Below are 25,620 nucleotides of genomic sequence, written 5' to 3' on the forward strand. Positions count from 1 at the left end.
TGACATTTCCCCATCAAGCTGGACAATGCCTTAGAGACTGACCATACATACATATGTTCAGCGCCCAAGCCCCATCTCCACCCAAGCAAGGACCAGAGAGGGCCAGGTAATGGCTGTTGTTGACTTAGCAGATAGACCTATAGGCTCCCCCAAACCCTTAACATTAGCTCACAAGAATGGCGAGGTTGCACACACCCTATGTATATATATATATATATATATATATATATATATATATATATATATATATATATATATATATATATATATATATATATATATATATATATATATATAACTTGGCAGACAATAAAGGAACTAGCGAGTTTGAGCAGGGCTCGAACCCCAGTCTGGTGATCACCAGGCAGAAAAGTTACCAATAGGCCACAACGTCTATGGCCAGAACATTTATCTATCTCTACACTAGAAAAGCTTTTATCAAATTGTAGCGAGCCTATAACCAATTTATACTTTATTTATATAAAGGAAAATGTAGTTTAATATCAGTGACAATTTTATTTTAGATTCGAGAACACCAATGTTCTATTAAGTGTCACAAATTTGTCCTTAATTTTTTTTCCCAGAAACTTATCAAACTAGTTTTCATTGTGCACCTTTTTTTTTGTAAAATGAGATAGATTAAAAAGAAAATAAATAAAACTATAGAGGCTAATAGGTAAAATAAATGAATTAAATAAATTTGGGCATCTACAATTTTTTGATAAGGTAACAAACAATTTTTCGAAAGTTTTTTATAGCTTAATTTATGGTTATTAAATAAGTATTTTCATGAATCATAACAAAATAACTAACGAACATTATTCCACTGATGAACTAGGTAGTTATCAGAAGAGCGTGGTCATCATAACTGAGTTTCTGACAATCATCTCTATTGTTATACCTGGAAAGAGAACAAAAACGTAAGTCCATAATATTCTTAATGTATGACATTTAGTTCCTTATATCGAAGAAATTCTATGTTTGGGTAATATTTCTTAGTTCGATAAGATGTGTCTCTACTTATCTATCTATCTATATATATCTATATATGCACATAAATATTCAAATAAACCCTGTATTATACTCCTCTTGATATCTGGATTCTCCCTATACATCGGGATCAGAGACCCAAGGGGAAACCAACTCTGGTCAGCCGGGGAATCGAACCCGGGCCCAAGAAACTGAGGTGACAGTGACATACCATCTAGCCACAAAGATGGTATGTCACAGTCACCTCAGTTTCTTGGGCCCGGGTTCGATTCCCCGGCCGACCAGACGCTATTAACTTTGAGTTGGTTCCCTCATGGGTCTCTGATCCCGAGGTATAGGAGAATCCAGATATTAAGAGGAGTATAATATATGACTTATTTGAATATGAAAAACACGTCTAAATGTACACAGTTTATCATATATATATATATATATATATATATATATATATATATATATATATATATATATATATATAGATAGATAGATAGATAGATAGATAGATAGATAGATTTATTCCTTTTCAAGTAAGTATGTTTTTGTGTAATTGGTGTAAGCATTTCTTGAATATTCAATCACCTGGAGAATGCTTTTAAGTTCTCTGAATAATATTTATGTTTGTACTCAATATTTATAGTTAGCCTTAATCTTTAGAATATCCATACTTTGTTGAAGTTCTCATAAAAATGTATATTTCACCTCAATAGCAAATGCGTCATTTACCTCAGCCGCGGGTGTAAACTGATTCGCCAAAAGGAAGTCAGCATTTGTGACCTTGCAAACACCTTCCACAGGGTTGAATGCAGTTTCCCAATAGTCGTCGGTCACCATTGTAGGGAGTTCATTGGGCTGGGGATCACCTAACAAGTAGGACATCTGAAAAGGAGAAAATAAAATGTACTTTGAGGTCTCCGATCAAAAAGGACATCCATGAAGACTATGAAGAGTGAGTTAGACGATGAATGGAGAAGTATTGATTTAAAAGCTCAAGATAGAGACGACTGGTGAAATCTAACAGAGGCCCTTTTCGTCAATATGCGTAGGATGAGATGATGATGATGATGAATGATATTACTAGCTGACTGGGATTAGCTAGCAATTAAGAATCTAGAAAATATATATGTTGTACATCAGGTGATAATTTTCAATAGAAATATCTATCTAGCCTCGTTCTGAAACAAAATCTAATTGCTCCAAATTACTCCTAGGAAAAGATGAGATTTTGTTTTGCTTTTGATAATTATTTCTATAACTTAGAGAAAGTAATAAGTAATCTGAATCTTATCTCACGACGCAGTTATTCAATAAAGGAAAAAGGAAGTTGGTGGTTAAGATGAAACCAATTTAGGTATATTGGTGTGTCATAACTTAGGAAAAATAACAAGTGATCTGAAGTTTATCTCATAAAGCAGTTATTAAAAGAAAAGTCGATGGTATATTAATGTGTCATAACTTAGAGAAAACTAGAAGGGCCCTCAGTAGAGCACACTTTTTGCTTGACCTTGACCTTAACCTTTGACATTGACTTATATTAATTGGCGTGGATTTTATACACTCAAATATGAACCCAATTTGAAGTATCTGTGACAACAATGTCTAAACTTATGGCTGATTACTTGAATTGGACATTTTGCTTAACCGTGACCTTGACCTTTGACCTTGACCTTCCAAAATTTAATAATTTACAGCTTTTTATATAACAGTTAATCCCTGCAAGTTGCATCACTCTGTCCTTAAAATTAGGGCCAGGAAGCTGTTCACAAACAAACACACACACAAACAGGGGGTAAAACATAACTCCCTTCCAACTTCGTTAGCGAAGGTAACAATAAGTGATCTGAATTCTTGTCTCAAGAAACAAAGAAGTCGATGGCTAAGAAAAAAAGAAATTAGTAGATTTACACAACATCTTCCTCACCTCAAGATGTCTCTTCAACAAAGGTACGAATTCGAAATCGTGATCATCTTCGCCGAAAGGATTGATGAGGGACTCGGCCACTTTAAGCCATCCGATGTAGAAGAAGAACTGCAGGAGTGTGAAGATCGGGACGTAGATGTCGATGGTGTTGTTAGCGTAACCCTGTGCAGGGTCCAGGAACTGTTCTCCAATAACGGAGAACAAGAAGAACGAGTAGACTGCTATTGTTACGACCTGGAAGTTAAAATGTCTTTGAATGCGATTTCAACTTTCAAAATTTACTTTGATTGTTTAACGTTTATTTTATGAAAGTCGATATTCGTGGTAATTACAGTTTTAGAGGATTTGAAAGCAAGTTTTGTTAGTTCTATTGATTTATTAGTTTAAAATAATATTTAACAACAATCTTTCACTATCGCTCAGCATCCTCAGTTATAATTAGCTCAAAGATTTCAAGTCAACAACTAGTCATCACTAATTTATTATTATTATTATCATTATTATTATCATTATTATTATTATTATTATTATTATTATTATTATTAGCTAAGCTACAACCCTAGTTGGAAAAGCAAGATGCTATAAGACCAAAGGATCCAATAAGTAAAATTAGCCCAGTGAGAAAAGGAAATAAGGAAATAAACGATATGAGAAATAATGAACAATTGAAATGAAATATTTAAAAAAAAAAACAGTAAAAACATCAAAACCGATATTTCATATACAAACTATAGAAAGACTTATATCAGCCTATTCATCATAAAGCATTTGCTGTAAGTTTGACCTTTTGAAATTCTATGCTAAAATATAGAAAAATTATTTATATAAAGCTTAAATGTTACTTTTAGCCGGAGTATTTGCATTTGATATTTCGAGCTCCAGGTAATAAATTTCAGTCCAAACTTCAAGTAATCCTTCCATAGACAATTTTGGTAAATGAAATATAATTTTCATTTCTCCAGAGTGCCATCTTAGTGGCCAATTGGTAACGTCTCTCCCTGGTGATCGCCAGACTGGGGATCGAGTCCCGCACAAACTCGTTAGTTCCTTTATTATCTGCAACCACACCATCCTTGTGAGCTAAGGATGGGTGGTTTGGGGGAGCCTATAGGTCTACCTGCTGAGTCATCGGCAGCCATTGCCTGGCCCTCCATTGTCTTAGCTTGTGTGTAAAGGTGGCTTAGGCACTGACCATATGGATATAAGGTAAGTCTCTGTGGCATTGTCCTACTTGCTAGGGCAATGTCACTGTCCCTTGCCACTGTCCTTCATGAGCGGCCTTTAAACCTCTAATCTGTATCAATAATCATATTGTCTGTACTGAATGTTTCTTTGTAGAAGCAAACACACTGGAATTAACAGCCACGCAATAACGTTAAGACTAAAAGGTACAAACAAGAACATACGTAAACAGTACCTAGAAGTGTTTCAGGTCCCAGAAACATTTCAAACACAATTCTTTTGGAAGTTTAGAAAATGATCTCCAATTACCCATTGAATGTGTTTGGCCATTAGCTTTCACTAGAGCCATTTCAACCCATTTTCTTGTCTTGTGGAGTGGCATGCCAAGCACTCTTGGGCGAATGGGACCTTCCAGAGGATACTTCAAGTAAGGAAAGAGTCAAGACTTCAGCCAATTGTGCTATTGGTTTCCAAGTGGATTCCAAGTAGATTTCAAGATGATTCCAAGTGGATTCCAAGTAGATTCCAAGATGATTCCAAGTGGATTCCAATTGGATTCTAATTGGATTCCAAATGGATTCCAATTGGATTCTAATTGGATTCCAAGTGGATTCCAAGTGGATGCCAATTGGATTCCAAGTGGATACCGAGTAGATTCCAAGTAGATTCCAAATGGATGGCAAGTGGAGGCCAAGTGAATTCCAGGTAGATTCCAAGTGGATTCCAAGTGAATGCCAAATGAATTCCAACTTGTGAGATCCTTTAAAGATTTAAAAGTCGCTCATGAATGGCAGAGGCAAGGAACAGTGACATTGCCCTATCAAGCAGGACAATGCCCTAGAGACAGACCATATATACATATGATCAGTACCCAATTTTCCTTATGTGGACTACCATATATGAAAATTAAAAGCTAATATGTATGTGTAGAAATGCTCTACAGTTTCGTCCGCCACTGGACCTCTTCTTATAGTGTTTATTATGAAAACAGTAATAAACGCTTTAAGAAGTCCAGTGGTGGACGAAACTGTAGAGCATTTCTACATATACACATTAGCTCTTAATTTTCCTTATGTGGACTACCATATATATATATATATATATATATATATATATATATATATATGTATATATATATATATATATATATATATATATATATATATATATATGTATATATATACATGTGATCAATCTATTCTGAAGAAGTGTTTTAATTCTTTCATTCTACCTTGTTTTGAGTATTGTTCTCCTGTCTGGTCTTCAGCTGCTGATTCTCATCTTAATTTGTTGGACAGAAACTTACGGTCTATTAAATTTCTTATTCTTGATCTAGATATTAATCTCTGGCACCGTCGTTCAATTAGTTCATTATGCATGTTGCATAAGATTTTTCATAACTCTGACCATCCTTTACATTCAGATCTCCCTGGACAATTCTATCCTGTTCGTAATACTAGGCAAGCAGTTAATTCTAATAGCCAGGCCTTCTCCATCATGAGGTTCAATACTACGCAGTACTCTAGATGTTTTATTCCAGCTGTTACCAAGTTGTGGAATGATCTTCCTAATCGGGTGGTTGAATCAGTAGAACTTCAAAAGTTCAAAGTTGGAGCAAATGCTTTTTTGTTAACCAGGCGGACATGAGTCTTTTTATAGTTTATTTATGACATATTTGTTTTTGATGTTGTTAATAGTTTATATATGACATGTCTATTTTGACGTTGTTACTTTTTTTAGAATGATTTATTGTTAATCTGTTCTCTTCATTTATTTATTTCCTTATTTCCTTTCCTCACTGGGCTATTTTTCCCTATTGGAGCCCTGGGCTTATAGCATCTTGCTTTTCCAACTAGGGTTGTAGCTTGGATAGTAATAATAATAATGATAATAATATAGATATATACAGATATACACATATATATACATACATATACATATATATATATGTATATATATATATATATATATATATATATATATATATATATATATACTCTCTCTCTCTCTCTCTCTCTCTCTCTCTCTCTCTCTCTCTCTCTCTCTCTCTCTCTCTCTCTATATATATATATATATATATATATATATATATATATATATATACATACATATACATATATATATATATATATATATATATATACATAAATATATATATATGTATATATATATATATACTCTCTCTCTCTCTCTCTCTCTCTCTCTCTATATATATATATATATATATATATATATATATATATATATATATATATACATACATATATATATATGTATATATAGATATATACAGATATACACATATATATAGATACATATACATATATATATATATATATATATATATATATATATATACTCTCTCTCTCTCTCTCTCTCTCTCTCTCTCTCTCTCTCTCTCTCTATATATATATATATATATATATATATATATATATAAACTTTACATTAAAACCAAAAACTAAAATCGCATTACCCTGTACAATTAGTTAAGCATCCCACCAAGATCAGGATCAGATACTGAACAGAATATCTTCACAGCAGAAATTATCCCTAGACATACACAGCAAATCCTGAAATCCAACACCGCCCCCCCCCCCCTTCCTCTCACCTGCGTGTAAACCAGAGGAATGTTATATTCATCCCACCCCAGGAGATCACCACAGCATCCCCTCAGACGGAGAATCTCGTCTGTGACGCTCTTCTGGGAGATGTCATCTTTGATGCGTCCCTCTCTACGACCTCGGTCGACGATCTTGCAGGCCCACATGAAAGGCACCCACGTCTTGTGGACTTTCGTCTTCTTCTCCAGTCCTTCGAGTAGTTCCATCTCGTTGGACGTCATGTAACCTGCAGGAAGAGTGTGCCTTTTCAGCTTGTATGAAGAAAGGTCGGTGGTGATTTGATTGGAGGAAATTTTTACTTGTAGAATGAGATTATTATTATATTATTATTATTATTATTATTATTATTATTATTATTATTATTATTATTATTATTATTATTATTTCAAAAACGTAATTTTACACCGTATACCTCAAAAGGAGAGATTATCCAAGTGTGGAAGACAGGAAATGGATTTCATCCATAGTTTAACATTAAATATTAAACATTTAACATCAAATTGTATTAAAAGACCATATTTCAAGAGCATAAAAGCTAATAGCATTTAAACACTAACATAATGTTAGCCATACACTGTCAGTAAACTTTATGACCTTATCTACTTCCAAAAGTGATTCAGATTACATGTATTTCAGAAATTCTTTGAAATATTGTCCATATATGTTCTCTCTCTCTCTCTCTCTCTCTCTCTCTCTCTCTCTCTCTCTCTCTCTCTCTCTCTCTCTCTCTCTCTCTCTCTCTCTCTCAATTAGTTTGATGTAAGGAAGAAGAGATGGGAAGTTTGAATTCCTTTTTACTTTATCAATAAGGAAATGAATAAATAAAAACACAAACTCTCAACAAACTAGACATTTTATGCACATTCTAGGCCTAATTATTATAGTTTTCTTATATCTAGAATTATATAGTTTTGTACATCGATTATCCTTTTCATCCTTCTTGTAAAATGAATTTGTTCATAAAAAATCAGAAAGATAAATTTCTTGTCAGTGAGAAGACAGCCTGAGTCCCCCTCCCTAAAGTTCACCTGAGTCCCCCTCCCTAAAGTTCACCTGAGTCCCCCTCCCTAAAGTTCACCTGAGTCCCCCTCCCTAAAGTTCACCTGAGTCCACCTCCCTAAAGTTCACCTGAGTCCCCCTCCCTAAAGTTCACCTAAGTCCACCTCCCTAAAGTTCACCTGAGTCCCCTTCTCTGAATTTATCTGAGTGTCTCTCCCCAAAATTTACCTAAGACCCGCTCCCTAAAGTTTACTTGAGTCCCTCTCCCTAAAACTGGAATGAGTCCCCCTCCCTAAAGTTTGCCTGAGATCCCCTCTCTAAAGTTTACTTGAGTCCCACTCTCTGAAGTTTACCCAAGACCCCCTCCCTAAAGTTTACTTGAGTCCCTATCCCTAAAACTGGAATGAGTCCCCCTCCCTAAAGTTTGCCTGAGATCCCCTCTCTAAAGTTTACTTGAGTCCCTCTCTCTGAAGTTTACCCAAGACCCCCTCCCTAAAGTTTACTTGAGTCCCTCTCCCTAAAGTTTACCTGAGTCCCCCTCTCTAAAGTTTACATGAGACCCCCCTTAAAGTTTACTTGAGTCCCTCTCCCTAAAGTTTACCTGAGTCCCTCTCTCTAAAGTTTACATAAGACCCACTCATTGAAATTTACTTGAGACTCCCTCTCTGAAGTTTGCCTGAGTCCCCTTCCCTAATGTTTATAGGAGTCCCTCTCCCTAAAGTTTACTTGAGTCCCCATCCCTAAAGGTATCTTGAGTCCCTCTCTCTGAAGTTTACCCCAGACCCAATCCCGAAAGTTCACCTGAGTCGTCCTCCCTATAGTTCATCTGAATCCCCTTCCCTAAAGTTTACTTGAGTCCATCTCTCTGAAGTGTACCTGAGTCCTCCTCCCCAAAGTTTACATGAGTCCCCTTCCCTAAAGTTTACTTGAGTCCATCTCTCTGAAGTTTACCTGAGTCCTCCTCCCCAAAGTTTACATGAGTCCCCTTCCCTAAAGTTTACTTGAGTCCCTCTTTCTGAAGTTTACCTGAGTCCTCCTCGCCGAAGTTTACCTGAGTCCCCTTCCCTAAAGTTTACTTAAGTCCCTCTCTCTGAAGTTTACCTGAGTCCTCCTCGCCGAAGTTTACCTGAGTCCCCTTCCCTAAAGTTTACTTGAGTCCCTCTTTCTGAAGTTTACCTGAGTCCCCTTCCCTAAAGTTTACCTGAGTCCCCTTCCCTAAAGTTTACCTGAGTCCCCTTCCCTAAAGTTTACCTGAGTTCCCTTCCCTAAAGTTTACCTGAGTCCCCTTCCCTAAAGTTTACCTGAGTTCCCTTCCCTAAAGTTTACCTGAGTCCCCCTCCCTAAAGTTTACCTGCATCTGCCATTTGCTGTAGAGTGGGGAAGTTTTTCTTGACAGCTGGGGCAATCATGGAGAAGGTGATGAGCATGGCCAGGTTGACATATCGAATGATGGTACAACGCATCATTCTTGCGTTTGCATCCTGTGGAACAAAACGAGAGGAATGAGTTTTCTTCTAAAGCTAAGATATTCATTAAATGCTAAGGAAAAAATGCTTTTAATCATTGGTGATAAGTATTATAGATTCTCAAAGAAATTATATTTCTACTCAAGAAAGTTATTGCTACTGAACGCTGCTGTTTTTTGTTTATTTCAAAACATAGAGATTAGTTTTCTTCAGAAGCTAAAAGTTTCATTGAAAATAAGAAATGAAATAAAAATCGATTCTTGGTAATAACTATTATAGATCCTGAAGGAAATCATATCTTTACTTATAAAAGTTATTGTTGCTTAACGCTGCATTAGTTGACACAAAAAATATAAAGAAATATTTCCCCGCAAAATTAAATTAAATGTTCCGGTTTCTGTGGTTTTATAGCGTGGCGATCGTTAGGTTAAAACTACATATTATATGGTACAGTTGGCTTCATTAATTTCGGTACACTTCATTCTTAAGCTAACATGATTTGTGACAGCAACACAAATTGGCAACACTGCCAGGAAAACAAAGTCCCTGGACTTGTAAACATGTAATCAAAAGTATTATTATTGATTTCACGAAGAATTCCATAGAAAAACCTTTTGTTATCTGTTTATCGGTTTTAAAGGTCGCTCATGAATGGCAAAGGCAAGGGACAGTGACATTGTCCTAGCGATCAGGACAATGCCCTAGAGAATAACCATATATTATATGATCAGCACCCAAGCCTCCTCTCCACCCAAGCTAGGACCAGGGAGGGCCAGGCAGTGGCTGCTGATGACTCAGCAGATAGACCTATGGGCTCCCCAAACCCCCCAACCTTAGCTCACAAGGATGGTAAGGTTGCAGACACTAATGGCCCTAACGAGTCTGAGCGGAACTCGAACCCCCGACTGGCAAACACCAGGCAGAGACGTTACCAATCAGGCCACAGCAACCTCTAATTTAGATCTAATGTTACAAGCTCAACGACTTTATAATTTATTTTACCGGCAGTGTCGTCAACACCTTCTCTTTCCCTAAACTCAGCGTTATTATTATTATTATTATTATTATTATTATTATTATCAGCAAAGCTACAACACTAGTTGGAAAAGCTGGATGCTATAAGCCCAAAGACTCCAACAGGGAACATAGCCCAGTGAGGAAAGGAAATAAGGAAAAACTACAAGAGAAGTTTAAGAACAATAATATCCAAATAAATCTTTCATATATAAACTATAAAAACTTCAAAATAACAAGAGGATATAAACGTGATAAAGTCAAAGAGAGAGAGAGAGAGAGAGAGAGAGAGAGAGAGAGAGAGAGAGAGAGAGAGAGAGAGAGAGAGAGAAAAAAAACTTTTAGGCTTTCTTGCAAAGTAACAATAAACTTTAAAGCAATTACTGCAAACAACTTGAAAATCAAGGGAACATAGTTGATGAACGCTGGTTTTTTTCCTAATGAAAATATTTAGCAAAAAGATTAAATGAAATGGGAATATTTCTCTGAAAATTATATGATAACGGCATTAATCTAAAAGTAACATTTCAAATTCCAGCTGTGTCCCGACATAAGAATTAGTAAAAAAAAAAAAAATAATTACATAAAAATCGACATAGTTGCGCTGCAGATAGGATACCGAAAATAATGAGAAAATGGAGAAAAGTTATAATACCAGAACTCATCTCGAGGGAGATTAAATATGAAGAAAAGAGAGAAGGACGCTGGTGACTGGTACAACACATGAACATAGCGGCTCTTCTAGGAGAAGGACACTCCAAAATCAAACCATTGTTCTCTAGTCTTGGGTAGTGCCATAGCCTCTGTACCATGGTCTTGAACTGTCTTGGGTTAGAGTTCTCTTGCTTGAGGGTACACTCGGCCACACTATTCTATCTCTTCCTCTTTTTTTGTTGGAGTTTTTATAGTTTATATAGGAGATATTTATTTTGATGTTGTTACTGTTCTTAAAATATTTTATTTTTTCTTGTTTCCATTCCTCACTGGGCTATTTTCCCTGTTGGAGCCCCTGGGATTATAGCATCATGGTTTTCCAACAAGGGTTGTAGCTTAGCAAGTAATAATAATAATAATAATAATAATAATAATACCGGGGTCTAAGCGATGTCAGGCAGGGCAGCCGATCGAGACTACGGGCTACCCCAAAGCCAAAGCAGTCCTTGAAAAGAAGGCAACCGTGCTTACCACATACAAAATGGGAAAAAGCACGTTAATAGAAGAAAATAAAGACAAACTCACCTGTCCCTGGACATGAGTGCTGAGTAGTATGCTGAGAGTATCAGGCCAGGGCATACTCAGATACATGCCCCACCATCGGCTGACCACGACTGACACGTAGAAGCCGAGAACGAACGATATAGGAATCAAGTTCCTGAAATGGCCGCAGTGAAGCGATAGCTTCTCGAACGTTCTGCAGTGGAGAGAGATTGATGGGTAAGATAAATATTCATTTACTTTCAATCTACAAAATGGAAGAAGGTGGCTTTTTCCATTATATAATAATCAATACCTTTCAAGTGAGCTTACCTTCTGTGGTCCTCCGATAAGCCAAATCGGTATAGAAACGATATGGAGAAATACAGAAGGATGTAGACTAGCATATCTTGCCAGACCATCTTGTAGACGCTTCCCCTCCATCTGTTGATAAGATTAAGAATTTATTGGTATATATACTCACATATATATGTATGTATTTACTGTATATATATATATATATATATATATATATATATATATATATATATATCATATATTCTGTAATACATATATATACATATATATATATATATATATATATATATATATATATATATATATGTGTGTGTGTGTGTGTGTGTGCCTGTATATATATATATATATATATATATATATATATATATATACATATATATATATATATATATATATATATATATGTGTGTGTGTGTGTATATATATATATATATATATACATATATATTTATATATACATATATATGTATGTATATATATAGTGTATATACAGTATATATGCATATATATGCTAATATATTGATTAAAATTACATAATACGTAACATGTTATGATTTATCTTTATCATAAATCCTACTTTCATGATTTCATAACAGTGATAACAAATTTTCTAAATGAGAAATCACATATGATAATCTACTCATAACCTTTTGCAGCTCATACAAAACTTCCTTGAAAAGTAGCTTTAGAAAAGGCAAACAAAGCCAATTCACAAAGGCCATGAACAATTATATTACTATTCTATCTAAATTCGGTTTATAAGTTAAATGGACATGCAGATATTAATTAGAAAATCATCAGGAGATTTTATTGCACATGCAAAAAGAAATAACTTCATGCTGGCATTAAATAGAAATACTGTACTGTCTTGGTTTCTGACCGCGCTGTAGTCCGGTGTTCCAACCCTTAGTTAAGAGAGCTTATCTCTGTATTCTGATTAATTGCTCCGACATTAGATCTGCCTAAATAGTTACCTGTGCTCTTCCAATATGTGATCTACTAAAATCCTGCGATCTACTAATCTATGACAGTGATCTGGTATTATGGCATGTGATCTACGAGTAGATCGTGCAGAACAAACACCATTAGTTCTGAAAAATATCTTCGAAATAAAGACCAATGAGGCGGGCGAGCGTAGCTCTATATGTACCGCTTGTCAGTACATAGGAGCAGTGGGTTGTTCTTTGTGAACGAAGCGAGCCACGGCGAACCAAAAAAAACGTTCGGTAAATCACATATCGGGATGAAAACAACTTGGTAGCTCACATACTGGAAGAGCACAGAGTTACCTTTAGATCAGACAATGGGTCTTTAAATGCACCAGCCATAGCAAAGAAAAATCAACTGGCTAAATCATGCTTCCAAATCATCTCACCCTACCTGAGCAAGAGTCTGCAGAAGGACCCAAAGCCTCTAAGGTTGGCAATCTTATTGGTGTAAACTACAACCATGGTGACAGCAGCAGCAGAGAGATTGATTGACCAATTGGCAATATCTTACATTGCCAGTCTTGGTTTGTGGGCTTCACCTGAACGAAAGATTCTTTTAATAAGAGTTTATGTAAACACTAAGAATTATTCTTGATTCCAATGGTTAGGCGAATCCCAGTAATTTAGAAAAAGAAGCTTGCTGTGCTGAAATCAACTTCCTTACTTGGGTCGCTGTTTTCAACTACGTACTTACCTTTCTGAAATTATGTAAAATATGACAACATTGATTATTTATAACTATTAGATTTCTTTGGTTTGCAATTCCATCAATTTAAATTCATCTATTTCGTATAAAAACTTTAGCCATGTTTTTGGACTTCATACTTTAAATGAACGCATTAATAACCTTGTTGTGCATTAACCCCATGTCTCCACAAATAAAGCAGTTTATTTGTGTCATAGACTTTCTATGACAATGTAACATTGTGGACTTAGCTTGCCATTGTGTGGTGATATTAATCTTCTCTCAACAATCCTAGACGCCTCTTGAGCTTTGCTATGAAGGGTAATTAAATGGCGGTGAAATGATAGTTACATGCTTAGGATTATCATTTCAGGTAAACAAAAAAACAGGAGAAATTATGAAAAAAAAAATAGAAGTGCGTATGGGAACACTTTTTAGAAAGCATGTATCAGGGAAAAAGAAAGCAAACTCGTTTTAGAGGAAAATAAAAAAGGGAAAAATACATGAAGTCTAACATATGATGACTACAGTACAAGTGTCCAGTTGTCAAGTCCCTGTATCTGACAGGATATCACCAGGCGGCAACTCGCCAGAGCTTGTTTCTTGTCTTCATAAATGGTTCAACACTTCTTGATACTACACAACTCACTGGCGTCAGTGAATCTGGTAGTTTGAAGTTAGATAACTTACTATGCTTCTTGATACTACACAACTCACTGGCATCAGCGAACTTGGTAGTTTGAAATTAGATAACTTACTACACTTCTTGATACTACACAACTCATTGGCATCAGTGAACGTGGTAGTTTGAAGTTTGATACCTTACTACGCTTCTTGATACTACACAGCTCACTGGCATCAGTGATCTCGGTAGTTTGAAGTTAGATAACCTACTAAGCTTCTAGATATTGCACAGCTCACTGGCGTCAGTAAACTCAGTAGTTGGAAGTCAGATAACTTACTATTAATCAGTCAATCAACGACTCACTGATAAAAAAAAAAAAACATCACAATCAACAGCTACTGAAATAGATATAAATATTTTAAATGTTCTGCTGTCTAGACTTTAAGAAATGAAGCCAAGTACAATTTCAAGTGAATTAGGTCAGCGGCATGATTACTGCAATCAAAACAAAATAATTTCTCATTAATTTTTGAAGAACTTGAGATTGAATACTGGACAGAGACTAAGTGTGTATTTTTGATGTTCAAAATTTCATCTATTTTGTCGTATTTTTTGTTGTCCGTCTACAAAATAATTCATTAAGTCTCCAATGTAATTTCATCACCAGTGATTCTTTATTTTTCCTGTTACATTCAACAGGGTCATTTGTTACTGGAACACACTCCACACACAGAAAAAAAAATTTTCTCAGGGAGGCGAAGAACGCTTTGGCTTTTTTTCCCCACCTGAGGAGCAGCCTTCCAAAGGACCCAAAGCCTTCCACAGATGACACACGGTGGATGTAATGAACGACCATGTTTTGTCTTCAGTAGCTGGAGCTCCTCACTTAGAATACTGATCAGGTGGCGCTGGCCCTAGAGATAGACCTTCAGTGTCAGTGAAATTTCTGATTAGTAATAGTGAGGAAGCTTCAATTATCCCATATAGGAGAGTAGGTGGTGCTGGGCCTCAAGATAAACCTTCTGCATCACTGAAATTGTTAATTAGTACAGTAGTAGTCAAGAAGATTCAGTTATCGCGTACAGTAGAGTAGATGGTGCTGGCCTTAGAGATAAGCCTTCAGTGCAGTGAAAATTCTGATTAGTTTTAGTGAAGAAGCTTCAATTATCACGTATAGTAGAGTAGGTGGTGTTAGTCATAGAGAAAGACCAGTGTCAGTGCAAATCCTGATTAGTAGAAGTGAAGAAGCTTCAATTATTGCGTATAGTAGAGTAGGTGGTGATGGCCCTAGAGATAGACCTTCAGTGTCTGTAAAAATTCTGATTAGTAGTAGTGAAGAAGCTTCAATCATCACGTGTAGTAGAGTAGCTGGTGCTGGTCCTAGAGACAGATCTCCAGTGTCAGTGAAAATTCTGATTAGTATTAGTGAGGAAGCTTCAATTATTGCGTGTAGTAGAGTAAGTGGTGTTAGCCCTAAAGAAAGAAGTGTCAGTGAAAATTCTGATTAGTAGTAGTGAAGAAGCTTTAATCATTGCGTGTAGTAGATTATTTCTCTTATGATTGGGGAAACATAGATAAGAATGATTATGAAGAAAACTCCGACGTCTCGTTTTTTGCAAGAAACAGACAGACATCACGTGGACCTACATTGCTTTGTAAATTATTGGCTAGTGACGACCCTTCAGTAAAAGATGCATTCTTCCATCATGCTAAACTTATCGAAGTACCTTTTACTGTGTCTTGGATAGTAATTGAGTTGTAGTTTTTTTTTTCAAATGTACTTATATTAAAGTAAAACTTAGAGAATTGAAAATACCTCTGATATTCTACACTCCACACAATGACATCATGTGAAATATATGATAGGCATGGGTATGAGTGCAAGAAAGAAACCATACTGAATACAAGGGGGTTGCGAAATATGAGGATAAAATATGCCTATTTACATTTATAAAGTAGCAATTTGTTAATAAGTAAGTGCCAATATCAAAGCCTGGGAATATTCATTAGTTTCCAGCTACTGTTTCAGTCCTACAGGGATGAACAGATCAATTTCATTTTTTTCAGGCAAGGGACCCATCTCACGAAGATCAAGGGGATTACACTACCATCAAGGCAGATTCAAATCAATGTTACTATTCTCATCACTCCAAGCTCACACCTTAACATCAGCGAGAAGAAAGAGCCAACTCGAACTGTCTCGACGACATGATTGTATGGGACGACCATAATCGACTTAGAAGTTTGACTAAAAACGGAAGAAGAAGATGAAGGAGTGGGAGGAGCTTAGCTGTGCGACTGGAGACTCCTAGGTCGAGAAGTCCAAAGATAAAGTTTATGAAAAGTACTGCAACAGGAGTTATTTAGAGGTAGTATTTTCATCGCCAGGACAATTTCGCTTTTCATGACGATGACTGCCTGTATGATTTCCTGTTTTCTATCCGCTATTGAAGCTCCAGACCTTTGTCTATCACGAATATACCTGTTCAGATGAGACAAGTCATAACTTTCTTCTAAAACAGAGCAACCTGTATAGTATGTTACGCATTTTCGTTCACACTTTTTATAATTTATTCTCCTCTAGTTATGGGTAGGCCTATCCTCGTCCCCCTAAACAGAAATTTTGATTTAAGAAAAGGATGCCAAGTATTATACAGTAACATCTAATAGTCAGAATTACTTCAGCTAATAGTCAGAATTACTTCAGCTAATAGTCAACAGCTCTTCACCTAATAGTCAAAATTTCTTCACCTAATAGACAAAATTTCTTCACTGATAGACAAATTTCTACAACTAATAGTCCAAATCTCTCCACCTAATAGTCAAAATTTCTTCACCTAATAGTCAAAATTTCCCAAACTAATAGTCAAAATTCCTTCATCTATTAGACAAAGTTTCTTCACCTAATAGTTAATAGTCAAAATTTCTTCATCTATTAGACAAAATTTCTTCACCTAATAGTTAATAGTCAAAATTTCTTCACCTAATAGTCAAAATTTCCCCAACTAATAGTCAAAATTCCTTCATCTATTAGACAAAGTTTCTTCACCTAATAGTTAATAGTCAAAATTTCTTCATCTATTAGAAAATTTCTCATCTATTAGACAAAATTTCTTCACCTAATAGTTAATAGTCAAAATTTCTTCACCTAATAGTGATGGTAAATATTTCTTCACCTAATAGTGAAAGATTCTCCACCTAATAGTGAAAATTTCTCTACCTAATAGTGAAAGATTCTCCACCTAATAGTGAAAATTTCTTCACCTAATAGTGAAAGATTCTCCTCCTAATAGTGAAAATTTCTCTACCTAATAGTGAAAGATTCTCCACCTAATAGTGAAAATTTCTCTACCTAATAGTGAAAGATTCTCCACCTAATAGTGAAAATTTCTTCACCTAATAGTGAAAGATTCTCCACCTAATAGTGAAAATTTCTTCACCTAATAGACACAATTTCTTCTCCTAATAGTCAAAATTTCTCCATCTAACAGTCGAAATTTCTCGTTCTCGAACCGATGATATAATTTACAATTTAGGAAAAACAGGAAGAAATCATAATTAATATTTTTCCCTCCTAATCAAATATATGTATCTTAAAGATGTCATTGAATTTGCAAAATATTAAGAAAAAGAGAGATACAGAAAAATTATTTCCGATCGTTTTAATTCAAGAATTATTGGCATATTTGTAAAATTGATAAGAAACTGCAGAAAAATTAAATATATTACATCTTAGCAATATTTATAACCAGAAAATATAGCTCGAGTATAAAAAGATATATGCGAAATATTTGTTTATAAATGAAAAATTCATTTCATGTTATACATGAGTAAGATATACCTAACAGAGACGTATATTGTACGAGTCTCAATAAAGGATAGTGATGCTTATCGTAAAAAAAAAAATCATAATATCGATATGCAATTATTAATGAAACACTAACTCTTTCTCTGAAATCATTTAGATAGATCGTAACTATACTTTGATCTTTCTTAAGAAATATAAGAGATTAAAGAGAAAAACATAAAGAAGATAAGATGTCTTTTAAGACTCCCACGAAAAGTACTATATTTATTTTGGCCTATCCATACTTTCTACAGCGCCAACCTAAATATCGTCATACAACATTATATAAAGAACAGTTCAATTTTCTTATCAGTTTACGAAGCCTTATCTCCAAACTATTTTGCAGGATTGAATATAGATGAATACAGTATTCTAAATAACTCTATAACACACATACACACACACACACACACACAAACACACACACACACAGTAGACATATTACGTTTGCCGGCCTTGTCAACTTGTCAAGGGGGGGCTTTTGGTAAACATATGTTTCTGATAAAAATAGAGAGAAAAAAAAACAAGAGAAAGGAAAAACATCGCCAACATTAATATTGTTCTAGTACATGTAATGAGTAACTCTCGGCCAACCATACCAATCATTATTATTATTATTATTATTATTATTATTATTATTATTATTATTATTATTATATAATAATAATAATAATAATAATAATAATAATAATAATTAATTATTATTATTACTATTATTATTATTATTATTATAATAATAATAATTATTATTATTATTATTATTATTATTATCATCATTATAATAATAATAATAATAATAATAATAATAATAATAATAAAAATTATTATTATTATTATTATTATTATTATTATTATTATTATACTACTACTACTACTACTACTACTACTACTACTAATAATAATAATAATAATAATTATTATTATTATTTTTATTATTATTAGCTAGGATACAACCCTAGTTGGAAAACCAGCATGTTATAAACCCAAGAGCTCCAACAGGGAAAAACAGCCCAGTGAGGAAAAGAAATGAGGAAGTGAATAAACTACAAGAGAAGGAATGTGATGTAAGTAATTTTTGCTGTCAGTGTTTGCGCCAACCTATTTGCTAAAACATGTCAGTGGAACTTCAAAAGTTCAAACTGGCATCAAATGTTTTTATGTTGGACATGCTAACATCAGTCTTTTTATAGTTTATATATGAAATATCTGTTTTATTTTTTTAATATTCTTATAAAATTTTATTATGATTGTTCATTACTTCTTATATCGATTATTTATTTCCTTATTTCCTTTCCTCACTGGGCTATTTTTCCCTGTTGGAGCCCTTGGGCTTAAAGCATCTTGCTTCTCCTACCAGGGTTGCAGCTTAGTTAATGATAATAATAATAATAGTAATAGTAATAATAATAATGATAATAATAATAATAGCAGCAGCAACAACAACAATAATAATAATAATAATAATAATAATAATAATAATAATAATAATAATAATAATAATAATAATAATAATAATAATAATGATTGGTATTGTTTGCAGAGAGGTAATCATTACATTCTGCTTGACGTATTTCACCCCTTTCATTAGTTTCTTCTCTTTTTCCTATTTTAAATTCTTGTTATAAACTTTTTTTCCTTTAATATTGGTCAATTTAGCCCCATTTAGAAGAAGACCTCTTTTTATAAGCGATTGAATTCATCTACTTCGTACGCCAGGAAAAAGGGTCCATGAGTTGTGCCAAGAGATGCCACACCCACGCATCGTCTCAGACTCTTACAGTCTGTCTTCTTCTTCTTCCTTTTTATCGGTGAAGTTATTATATTATTTAATAACAGATGCAGCGTTGATAGCTTAAATGACCTATTGATTAAACGTGAGGCAGAATTTAAACAGAATAGCTTTCTCCGCGGTAAGATTCCCACAAGCCCCTCCTGACTTCACAATTCATCGGTTTAACCGTTAACGAGTTTTTTCAACTACAGATTTGAAAATGAAATATTCAAATCAAGCAATAATCAAAGTGAGAGGTTAATTTCACAGATTTATGTTTTATATTACGTATAAAAACTACAGAGCAAACAAATATTATTGGATCTTCTATATGGACTATGTGAGCTTCGATTTACGCTCCCCAGTAGACTCACTGAGAACTATCTGACGAGAGATAAGATCACCAGCCATCGCAAAAGTATTATTCAGTAACATAGGTCCTTTTTACTTATGTACAACAAATTATAACCAAATTATCATTATGTAGTAACGCACATACGTTCATACATACCTCTAAGAATCTTCCCTTTGGATTCAAGTATGTACTGAAATGATATAGATATTTATGGTAAATAACCATGGAGTTTTAAAATATGTCTGCTTCATTAAAACTTAAATGTTCATTAGCATTATCCTCGTCAATTTCTAGACTGGGTATATGGATTTGGGATTTATAACCGGCGCTGGGGCTTGTGAGGCCATTCAGCACCCAAGTGCATTTAGAGTAAAACCGTAGAGTTTCACTAAGAGGTTTAGGTTAGGAGAGAGTGACCCTGGAGTTGCATTATGAGCTGTAAGTCTATGGGTTTAAATTCCGCTCATGGATGGCAGAGGCAATGGACAGTGACTTTGCCCTAGCAAGCAGGACAATACCATGGAGACTGACTATATATACATGTGATCAGCGTCCAAGCTCCCTTCCCTAAGACCCAGAAGGGCAAGGCAACGGCTGCTGATGACTCAACAGATAAACGTATAGGCTCTCCCAAACCCCCCATCCTTGGCTCACAAGGATGGTGATGTTGCAGCGACCAAAGGAACTAACGAGTCTGAGCGGGACTAAAACTCCAGTCTAGCGATCACCAGTCAGGGACGTTACCACATAGGCCACATTATTATTATTATTTGCTAAGCCATAACCTTAGTTGGAAAAGCAGAATGCTATAAGCCCAGGGGCTCCAACAGGGAAAATAGCTCATTGAGGAAAGGAAACAAGGAAAAATAAGATATTTTAAGAAAAGCAACAATATCAAAATAAATATCACTTTAAAATTATAAAAACTTTAACAAAACAAGAGGAAGAGAAATGAGATATAAGATAAAACAGTGGGCCTAAGTGTACCCTAAAGCTAGAGAACTCTAACCCAAGACAGTGGAAGACCATGGTACAGAGGCTAAGGCACTACCCAAGATTAGAGAACAAGGGTTTGATTTTGGAGTGTCCATCTCCTAGAAGAGTCTCTTCTACCCTGACAAGGAACAATTACAGTGCAGTAAGAAGAAATGTTTGGTAATCTCAGTGTTGTCAGGTGTATGAGGACAGAGGAGAATATGTAAAGAATAGGCCAGACTATTCGATGTGTGTGTAGGCAAAAGGAAAATGAACCGTAACCAGAGAGAAGGATCCAATGTAGTATTGTCTGGTCAGTCAAAAGACCCCATAACTTTCTAGTGGTAGTATCTCAACGGATGGCTGCTGCCATGGCCAACCTACTACCTATAAACGAAGCAATTGAATAATTAGATGAAAGAAAACAACAAGAACGAAAGAAAAGTAGAAGTATATGAAACAAATGCAGCTAGGGGCCGAAGGGATAGGCCTACATAAAATACCCTTAAATAACGCGAACCGCGTGATTTGCACTGACGCCACTTGCCTCACTCAACAATTGGATAAATCTGATTGGTTTAAGTTTTTTGGCAAGATAGTTCCCTTACGCCGTGACTAGTAATGAAGGGAAGAGTCGTAAATCTCTTTTCACATGTTTCGGTTCTTTGGGCAATTTACTGAGCAACCTGGTTGCTCACAAATTCGTTTTCATATATATTTGCTTGAATTAATTTATCATTTTTAGTGATATGGCACATTTAATAAAAAAAAAAATTTGCTTGGCCTAAAAAAATATTTATTGTTGCTCGGTGACCGACGTTCAGCAAGAGAAATTGAACTGCTTGGAAACACCTAATTTCAGACAAAAAGACCAAAGAAGAGGAGAAAGCTTCACTCTAAACAGCTGTTGAACAAACAGTGCAAAATGTGATACCACATACAAGCATAAAAACATGTCCTAGAACAAATAACGGGTAAGAGATGTTGAACGTCGAGACAAAAAAATATTTCTTATTAAGTTTAAAATGAAACCTTCATGCGTCTAGGAGGAGAGGACTCAGGCGATTGACCAAATCCGGTGGTAGATAGACTCATAGACGCACTTCCAATCATTGAAACCTGTGTAGGATGACCTAGGGTTGTAGCTTAGCTTGTAATAATAATGATAGTAGTAGTAATAATAATAATAATACTAATAATAATAATCTACCTTTTGTATTTGTGAGAACGATATCAAAATGATAGACACACTGACGAACAGATATATGCACAGATACTTCAACAATATCGATATGGAAATTTTAAAGCAAAACACTTAACCGATAAATATGTAATGTTTTCAACGACAAAAACGTTAAGGTGCCTGAAAAAATAAATCAAGAGTAATGAAATATCTCACAATAGAGAAATAAGTCAGAAAAATTACACCAAAGAACCCGGGAAGTACTAAAAGATTCAGGACTAGTGAGATAATAGTTTTCAAAATTAACACTTGATAAATAATTGATAAAAATCAAGGTCCTTCAAAATAAGTAATCAAAACTTAAAACAAATCAGAGGCCATGAGCAATAAGCATGGAGTAATGCCCATACGAAATAAGTCATAATATTTAGGTCCCAGAAAGGCCCAGGACTTCAAAACAAAAAACAAAAGAAGACCGTCATAGCGTCACTCTGCTTTCGGTAGCAGTGAACAATGTAAACATTGTAGTTGTGCAGTGAAAAAATGCTCAAATCTAACATTTAAGTGATACGCTTTATCATAAATCGCTAATATAACTTGGAAATAGAAAACAAAGAATAAGTGACACACGACAGAAAGGTAGAAAGAGAAGAATGGAAGTAATTATTGAAGATATTTCATCCCAGAAGTCAAACCGGCAAACTCCGGAAAGGAAAAATGGAGAAGTCTGCTATTGCTCAAGCCCCGCCAGCCCGGTAACACATTAGATGTGCCAAAGTAAGCCAGGATGATTGCAGACTATTGCAGGTAAGCAGAAATGTTCTTGTTTGTGTATAGAATGTAATGAGACAAAAAAATCATGTAGAATTAGAACATGTTTATATACCATCAACCCATCTTCGGCATGATAACAGATTATTTTGTGTTTTTAGTACGCCACTATTTACAATAGTTTTGGTACTGATACACTAGACTCCTTTTCTTTAATATATTGAGCCACATATCGTTCTCAATATCGAATTAACTTAACTAGGGAGTAACATAAACAAAGGGAAATTATAAATAATTTAATGCACATGAACCAGGAATCGGGAAATGATATAGAGAGAGATAACGGAAAACCGGATATATAACGATAATTTCTCGTGGCGTCAACAATTGATAGATTTTCGATGAGAGAAAGCATAATTTGATTGATTGATTGATTATTAGTTATCTGGCATCCTGGGAAAGCATAACTTAAAGCTTAATTAAATAGATCATAATTTTATGGCTGAAAATACCGAAGCATATTACAGATCGGATGACAAAGCGCTCAATGGAGGGAAGAGCTGATAGAAGAAGAGGGAGTTAGAGTGGTAAGCTCACAGCTGGAGGTCTCGGTGGGCCACGGCCTCTATACCAACACATATATAGATAATCTATAGACCTTACATATACCCAGGACCCACATAAAGCTGCATATACCTATATACCGTGCGGGAGCCTAGACCGTGGTCATATCTTGATCCTTACAAAAGTCAGACGAGCCTGAGAAGAGCATTCACTGCATAGGAGCTGTTGTCCCAAGTGGTCCTAAGTAGGGTTAGATTAAGGACATCAAGTTCGGAAGTATATCTCTACCAAGGTCTATATATCTGGACCGTGATCTCTACGAAATCCTGTCTGGATACTAAGAGATTTGAGAAAGAGCCCATATTTTGAGTTTCCATACTTAGGTTAGGAAGGGCTTCGTCATTTAACCTGAAATTTACCTTCGAAATTATAGCATTTTCGTCTCAGATAAAGCAGTGGTTGAGATACCTAGACGGATAGAGCTAACAATGAAGTTTCACAAATACGTAACTATTTCCTTTCTAACTCATTTAAATCAATTTATCAATGTTATGATTTTCTTCAGCAGTAAGTTACCTTTGTCTATAACAAATGGTTTTTTGAAGATGATTCTGGCTTCGATGTGTGATATTAAATACTGAAAATATCTATGCTTCACAATGGATTTTGATTTGATATACGTGTTAACATGGCTTTGTTGTTGTTGTTGATTCCATGCTTTTGAATTTGTTCAATATTTTGTTCTTTTAGCCCAACTAGTTCAAATTTGTTGGCATAAAAGATTAATAGTTAACTGAAACTTTGTTTTGATCAATGAATGACGAAGAGAGAGAGAGAGAGAGAGAGAGAGAGAGAGAGAGAGAGAGAGAGAGAGAGAGAGAGAGAGAGAGAGAGAGAGAGAGAACTGCCTTAGAAACCCTATCTTCTCATAATTGTATTACAAATTCATAGTTTTACTAAACAAATAGCTTAGCTTATATTGTGCACGAGCGATGTATTTTTGCTTGAAACCTATCTCCTCCAGCAAAATTGATCTAGACAAGAAACCAACAGTAACGAGCAGTGATAATTTCCTATCCTTGGAAATCAAATCACTCTACCATGTCAAAATAACTAAACATGACATAAGGATATTAGTCGCACAGAAATTTTCGTATCGAATGAAAGTGAGGACAAATCATTCCAAATAGGCCTAATTACAATGCAATCAAGTGAATGTATTCAAATATTTGTTCCATCAAGCTGTATATTTTTCTACCCTCATCTTTAATATATTTTTGTAAAATTTTATTCAATCATTTACTTTGGAATTTATGAATAAAATGACGTTTCTACACATCTAATGAGATATTAAATATAGTATTGTAGATAGCCTAACGATTAAGGGGAAAAATTAAAGTAATGGTTTTGGGCGTAAATGTGTGCAGAAAATTAAATTGCAATAATACCTGCGTGATTTAAGTTAACCATTCAAAGCACATCACACCCCTGGAGCTATTTTATTTCATCTCTCTCTCTCTCTCTCTCTCTCTCTCTCTCTCTCTCTCTCTCTCTCTGCATTGTAATAACCCCCACAGCTTCTATCGAATTGTCCGACAGGGATTTACGTTAAGAGCTAGTTTTATTTCAACTCTCTCTCTCTCTCTCTCTCTCTCTCTCTCTCTCTCTCTCTCTCTCTCTCTCTCTCTCTCATTGTAATAACCCCCACAGCTTCTATCGCATTGTCCGAAAGGGATTTACGTTAAGAGCTAGTTTTATTTCAACACTCTCTCTCTCTCTCTCTCTCTCTCTCTCTCTCTCTCTCTCTCTCTCTCTCTCTCTCTCTCTCTCTCTCTCTCTCTCTCTCCATTCTAATAACCCTCACAGCTTGTATCGAATTGACTGACAGGGATTTCCATAACCTCCCGTCACAATTTGTCTGACGCTGTAATAAAATACCGACCTCCCCCCACCCCAAACCTCCCTTGTGGTCGATGACTTCATTTAACACAGCCACCTCTAGACAAGCTATTTCCGGTTTGTTCTCGAGTCTAGTTCTTTTTACTTTAAGAGCCTCCAATCTGGACGCGCTAAAAGAGAGAATTGTTTATAAATGATCCCTCATAAAATTACGCTGATTCATATAGGCCTATTCTAAATTATCGTAAATA

The 25,620-nt window shown here is 35.1% G+C and overlaps 1 protein-coding gene across 5 annotated transcripts in view; it reads right to left on the reverse strand.

The window, feature by feature from the left end:
* Positions 1–647: 647 nt before the first annotated feature.
* The window catches only part of LOC137645630 (bestrophin-3-like), a 34,747-nt gene continuing 9,774 nt past the window's right edge, over positions 648–25,620 (reverse strand). Inside the window, exons 1-9 of one of the 5 annotated variants that reach the window (XM_068378446.1) lie at positions 16,166–16,190; positions 13,086–13,233; positions 11,721–11,831; positions 11,433–11,604; positions 9,065–9,194; positions 6,702–6,940; positions 2,909–3,142; positions 1,714–1,866; positions 649–901 (exon numbers count right to left, since the gene is read on the reverse strand). In XM_068378446.1, coding sequence (XP_068234547.1) covers positions 896–901; positions 1,714–1,866; positions 2,909–3,142; positions 6,702–6,940; positions 9,065–9,194; positions 11,433–11,604; positions 11,721–11,831; positions 13,086–13,156 — 1,116 coding nt within the window. In that variant the 5' untranslated portion in view covers positions 13,157–13,233; positions 16,166–16,190 and the 3' untranslated portion in view covers positions 649–895. Of the gene's footprint in view, positions 902–1,713; positions 1,867–2,908; positions 3,143–6,701; positions 6,941–9,064; positions 9,195–11,432; positions 11,605–11,720; positions 11,832–13,085; positions 13,234–14,789; positions 14,919–16,165; positions 16,487–25,620 lie in introns of those variants that run through there. The other 4 variants (XM_068378444.1, XM_068378447.1, XM_068378445.1 and 1 more) reach the window with 4 other exon arrangements.

Source organism: Palaemon carinicauda, chromosome 8 (genome assembly GCF_036898095.1).
Source record: "Palaemon carinicauda isolate YSFRI2023 chromosome 8, ASM3689809v2, whole genome shotgun sequence".
In the NCBI taxonomy this organism is placed as follows: Eukaryota; Metazoa; Arthropoda; class Malacostraca; order Decapoda; family Palaemonidae; genus Palaemon; species Palaemon carinicauda.